This window comes from Triticum urartu, unplaced genomic scaffold, assembly GCF_003073215.2.
Source record: "Triticum urartu cultivar G1812 unplaced genomic scaffold, Tu2.1 TuUngrouped_contig_6652, whole genome shotgun sequence".
Classification (NCBI taxonomy): domain Eukaryota; kingdom Viridiplantae; phylum Streptophyta; class Magnoliopsida; order Poales; family Poaceae; genus Triticum; species Triticum urartu.
Window position 1 is genome coordinate 1 of NW_024117431.1, and position 5,336 is coordinate 5,336.

At 41.1% G+C, this 5,336-nt stretch overlaps 1 protein-coding gene across 1 annotated transcript; it reads left to right on the forward strand.

Annotated features, from left to right (window-relative positions):
• Positions 1 to 13: 13 nt before the first annotated feature.
• LOC125530912 (probable chlorophyll(ide) b reductase NYC1, chloroplastic) lies at positions 14 to 4,732 on the forward strand (the record flags this gene model as incomplete). The annotated part of the gene is given in 10 exon segments (XM_048695327.1): positions 14 to 111; positions 930 to 1,008; positions 1,103 to 1,238; positions 1,598 to 1,672; positions 1,751 to 1,946; positions 2,112 to 2,180; positions 2,318 to 2,457; positions 3,356 to 3,478; positions 3,784 to 3,976; positions 4,064 to 4,732. Coding segments are annotated over 10 exon segments (1,295 nt in total), but the record flags the coding sequence as incomplete, so codon positions are not given.
• Between the last annotated feature and the right edge of the window lie 604 nt (positions 4,733 to 5,336).

Consider the following 5,336-nt stretch of genomic DNA (forward strand, 5'->3'; position numbering starts at 1 on the left):
ACGCTGAAGGTAGCGATGCAGGGGCTCGCGGGGTCCCGGTCGGCGGCTGCGGAGGTGTATGGCGGGCAGTATGAGCTCGCGGTGGAGAAGGCCGAGGAGATCTTCTTCTCGGTGAGCTCCGTTCGCGAACCGTCGATCGCCCGACACATGCAGTTGCTCTAGATGATAGTACTATGGTTTATTTCTTCGATTGATCGGTTGCCTGGTGCTTGGTTAACTTACGGTACTATCTTATGCATATGCAGATATGGGGGGGTAGATATCGTAATTAAGCCGCATGCTTGCGAGAATTGCTCGCATCAGATGCTGAAAACGATCCTATATATGTTCCGGGGCCTAAATTCTAGTTGATCTTCTCTTCTGGTTTGGTGTTTAGAATTCCAATCACTAGTACTGGCACACTCTATGTGTGAGACACTGATCGGCGCGTTCGATTTTGCTAAATTCTAGGTTGCCTGATATTTCTTAAATCTTAGTGACATAAAACTGCACATTATGAGCCTAAAATTGCAGCGCGAACGTTGTGTAGTTAAGCTAACTTTACTGTGATTTTTAGTTTAAAGAGTCCATAGGGTGAGGTGGGGATGAGGGTGGTTTGATGTAGGTAGGGTCTTTCTTCTCTAGTAGCTACTTGTGACTGTGAACAAAATGTCCACTCTCGCCTGATACTGGCCTAATCGCCTGTGCATTATCTACTTATTTGCAAGATTTGTTCAAAATATGTTGTTATTTAGATCGGCTGCATCATGCCTACTTGTATTTAATCCATTTAAGTTGTCCAGTTGTGTGTTATAAACTTAAAATGGCCATTTTGACTCTTTGCATGCTCGACAGTAAAGAATTTTATCTTTTTTTTTCTGAGACAGATCACACATTGTACTCCTTTTCACATGGATGATCTGTATTCACTGATTTCCTTCTCCTCTCAGGTTGCTACTCAGGTAGGGAGATACGTTATCACTATGATGAGCAGTGGTGTTGTACTAGCAGTTGGATTTCAGTTATCAGGTCAGTCATATACTCTTGTACAATCTAATGCATTGCATTTGTATTCTTCCTTTCTCTTTGTTTCAGTTAATAATGTGTCTACCTCTGTATTTAGGTGGAGACAGCCAAACGGATGCACTAATTTGGTATAGCTGGCTTGGTGGAGTAATTATCGGCACAATGCTAGGTGCAAACAGTGTCCTAGAGGAACATTGTAAAGCTGGACCTCGCAACGTTGTCATAACGGGAAGGTAGCTTATTTTACATTCTTCTTCTGACATGCCATGTGAATCTTTTCCCAGTAAGTAGTGTGCATGCTCTTAATATAGAACAAAACAAATAACCTAATCTAATGAATGTCTCCATAAGTTGATAGGAAATACTATTTCACCTCAGTGACGTATCTCTTTGTTGGTTTATGAAGGAGATTATGGTGTGCGGTTATATATTACAATCCCCTAAATTAGTTGCCTTATAAACATGTGAAGTAAAAATTGATGGATGTTATTTCATGGATCCGACACCGCTGATTTCATCCATGAGAAGCTGTTTTTTTTCGTTGTTATTTATTTTTATGATCATCATTGACCCTGCAGTTTTATGTTGGCAGCACAAGAGGGTTAGGAAAAGCACTTGCTCGGGAGTTTCTTCTTTCTGGAGATCATGTTGTAATTGCTTCCCGCAGGTAGTAGTCCTTGACATAATGCTCTAGTTCAATGGCTCCCTGTCTTAGTTTTCTTACTATCTCCATTTCTATTGGCAGCCCTGAATCAGTTCTTCAGACCATCAATGAGCTTGAAGAGAACATACAGGAGGGCCTGTCAGTTGCCAAGAAGAAACAAAGAGAAACTTTATTACAAGCTAAGGTTGTTGGTACATCTTGTGATGTATGCAAACCAGAAGACGTAAAAAAGCTTGTAAATTTTGCTGTTGGTGAACTGGGTTCAATTGACATTTGGGTAAGTAATTCTGTAGAAATGGATGCCGCTAAGCATTGCATTTTTCACCTCAAGAGTCACTTGGATAAAGTAGAAAAATACAACTTTACCGACTTGTACCCTATCATTTTATTCTGTATTTGCATTGTAGATTGCTCTAAATACGATCTTTTAATTTATCTACAGATAAATAATGCTGGCACAAACAAAGGTTTTAGGCCACTGGTAAATTTTTCAGATGAAGATATTACCCAGGTTTGTTCATTGATATCTTCTATCTGTCCGTAATGCTTCCTTTTAATGACAGGAAAACTATAACTAGCTCGATCATGCTCGATCATCCAATCTGATTTCACTATTCCTTAAAACTGTTTTCCTTGGTTTACTTGCAGATCGTCTCAACAAACCTAGTTGGTTCTTTGCTCTGCACCAGAGAAGCTATGGATGTCATGCAATACCAAGAGAAGGGAGGTCATGTATTCAACATGGATGGAGCAGGATCTGGAGGATCAAGCACACCGTTGACAGCTGTGTAAGCACCTCAGCCATCGAATTATGAAACAATTCCTTATTTAACACTAACTTAAATTTTGTTTCCCTATTTAACACTGAAAAACTTTTTCTTCCCTATCTAACAACGAATCTAAATTTTATGCCTTTTATAACACTCTCATCCATTTTAAGCATAAATGACACCTAAAAAGACCCTTTTGCCCCTCATGTGTTATGTGTGTGTGCGAGGCAGTAACACACACGCAGCATCAGTGAGAGAGGGCAGTAGCACACACAGCAGCACATACACACACCCGCAAAAAAGCAGCACATACACAAGCAGCAACAGACACGCGCACACACACACACAACACCACACACACACGTAGCACTCACTCACAGGCAACACACACACACAGAGACACCCAGCAGCACACGTAGCAGCAGGGACGCATGCAGCACATAGGCACGCAACAACGCGCGCACACACACGTACACACACGCAGTAGTAGCAAATACACACACGTACACACAAAGTAGCAAAAACACACACACACAGTAGCACACACATGTGCGCACGCACACAGATGCAACAGCACACACATGCGCGCACAAACATACTATAAGAGGGCAAAAGGGTCTTTTCAGGTGTTATTTAGGCTCAAAATGGACAGAAGTGTTATAAAAGGCATAAAATTTAGACTCGTTGTTAGATAGGGAAGAAATTATTTGTCAATGTCAAATAGGGCATAAAATTTAGACACAGTGTTAAATAAGGAATTCTCTCTCGAATTATCTGCTACGCATTTATTTAACACTTACATTGTAGAGATGATGTATCTTGCTTTTCTCGTTGTCTAAAACTTGATGATGCATTGTATTTGATGCTCCTGCTTTTACAATGAAACTAAATCTGATGCTGATTTGCAATTTTAAAGTTATGGCTCAACTAAGTGTGGACTAAGGCAGTTCCAAGCATCGCTTATGAAGGAAAGCAGAAGATCAAAAGTTGGAGTACACACCGCGTCTCCTGGAATGGTCCTTACAGATCTCCTTCTAAGGTAACCTCTTAAGTTACTTGACTTCTTCAGATGCCAGGATTCGACTGGCGCAAGAAAAGAAAGTTCATTCTGTACTCTGCAACTCTCTCCTTATATATAGTACTCCATTCCTAAATATAAGTCTTTGTAGAGATTCCACTGTGGACTACGTACGAAGCAAAACGAGTGAATCTACACTCTAAAATGCATCTATATACATCCGTATGTGGTCCATAGTGGAATCTCTACAAAGACTTATATTTAGGAACAGAGGTAGTATATACATGCCGCTCTCATGTTGTTAACCTACAGTCTATTCTTTGCAGTGGTTCATCTCTCCAAAATAAACAGATGTTCAATATAATATGCGAGCTTCCAGAAACAGTAGCAAGGACATTGGTCCCAAGAATGCGAGTTGTGAAAGGAAGTGGAAAGGCAGTAAACTACTTGACACCACCAAGAATCTTGCTTGCCTTGGTTACTGCATGGGTTCGCCGAGGCCGATGGTTTGATGAAGAGGTAGCCTGCTTCTTTCTATAATATAACACCCCTCCATTCTGTCGATGTATCTCTTGCAAATTCTGACCGGTTGTTTACTGATTGCAGGGGAGAGCAGTATATGCAGCCGAGGCTGATAGAATTCGCAATTGGGCTGAAAGTCGAACACGCTTCTCCTTCACAGATGCCATGGAGATGTACACAGAGAATACATGGGTTTCTGTTTTCTCACTCTCGGTCGTCTGTGCATTCATAATGCTTTCCAGTTCAGGCGGACCTTTCCCTGGCACATAATCCCTGGAGTCGCCAAACCAGACAATTCTTTTTTCACTACTGGGATTCTATCATCCAATGACATATGTTGCGAAGGAGGCAAAGGTGATCCCAGACGCGTAATTACACGCAAATAGGATCATCATCAGCCGCCTTACCATTTAAGGATAAGCTAACCGAGCCCTCATCAGATTAAGAAAAGGGTAAATAGCATTTGTTATGTGGGCATTCCACTTACTGTAAGCTAGTGTGTGAAGCTGTCTTGTAAGAACATGTGTCTGAAGTAACCAGAGCACGGAAAGAGTCGAGTAAGTCGACAGGCTTTGGTCGTCTCTTGTACATGGATGTAGTAGTTATGATCCTTATGAACTCATGGTTCATCAGTGTAAAGTTCAGGATATGTATGTCCCTGTTCTTGTAGATTTATACATATCGTTGTATAGAAAGAAAGCAAGACTCGGAAACGTGAACTAAAGAAGTGGATCTTTGTACACATGGAGTAAATTTCCACTGTGGCTTCTTGATCTATACAGGAGTAAATTTCCACTCTGACATTGTGTGTGGATCAAAGGACCACAGAAAATGCTAATGACTCCAGACATTTGCGGCAACGAATTATCCTTCTTCTTTTTTTTTTTGCGAGGAGCGCATCGAATTATCCCATCATGCATATCACCCAAAAAGTCCAATGCCAGAAAGGCTTGACACATCCCAATTACGAAAGCTTCAATTGTGCACATCATCAACATTTTTTTGAATTCCCGAACTTTTTTGTCAAATCCGTGAATAATTTTTCAACTCATGAACTTTTTTTCAAATCTGCGAACAATTTTTTAGTCCTGAACATTTTTTTAGTTCATTAACAATTTTTTAATTCGTATTTTTTTTCAACTTAAAAGTAAACAGACCGATAAAAAAACAAAAAACATGCGTGAGTTTTCTGTCGCTAGCTCTGACTGTGCTCGCTGGGCCAGGCCCATGTCGCACAGGGGAAGGAACAGTCCATCGTCTTGTGCTGGCCCAAACTCCTTCCACAGCCCAATATAAGCCTCTCCGTTCCGAAGTTTTCACTCCTCTCGGTCCCAAAACCCTAGCAGCCTCCCACCCG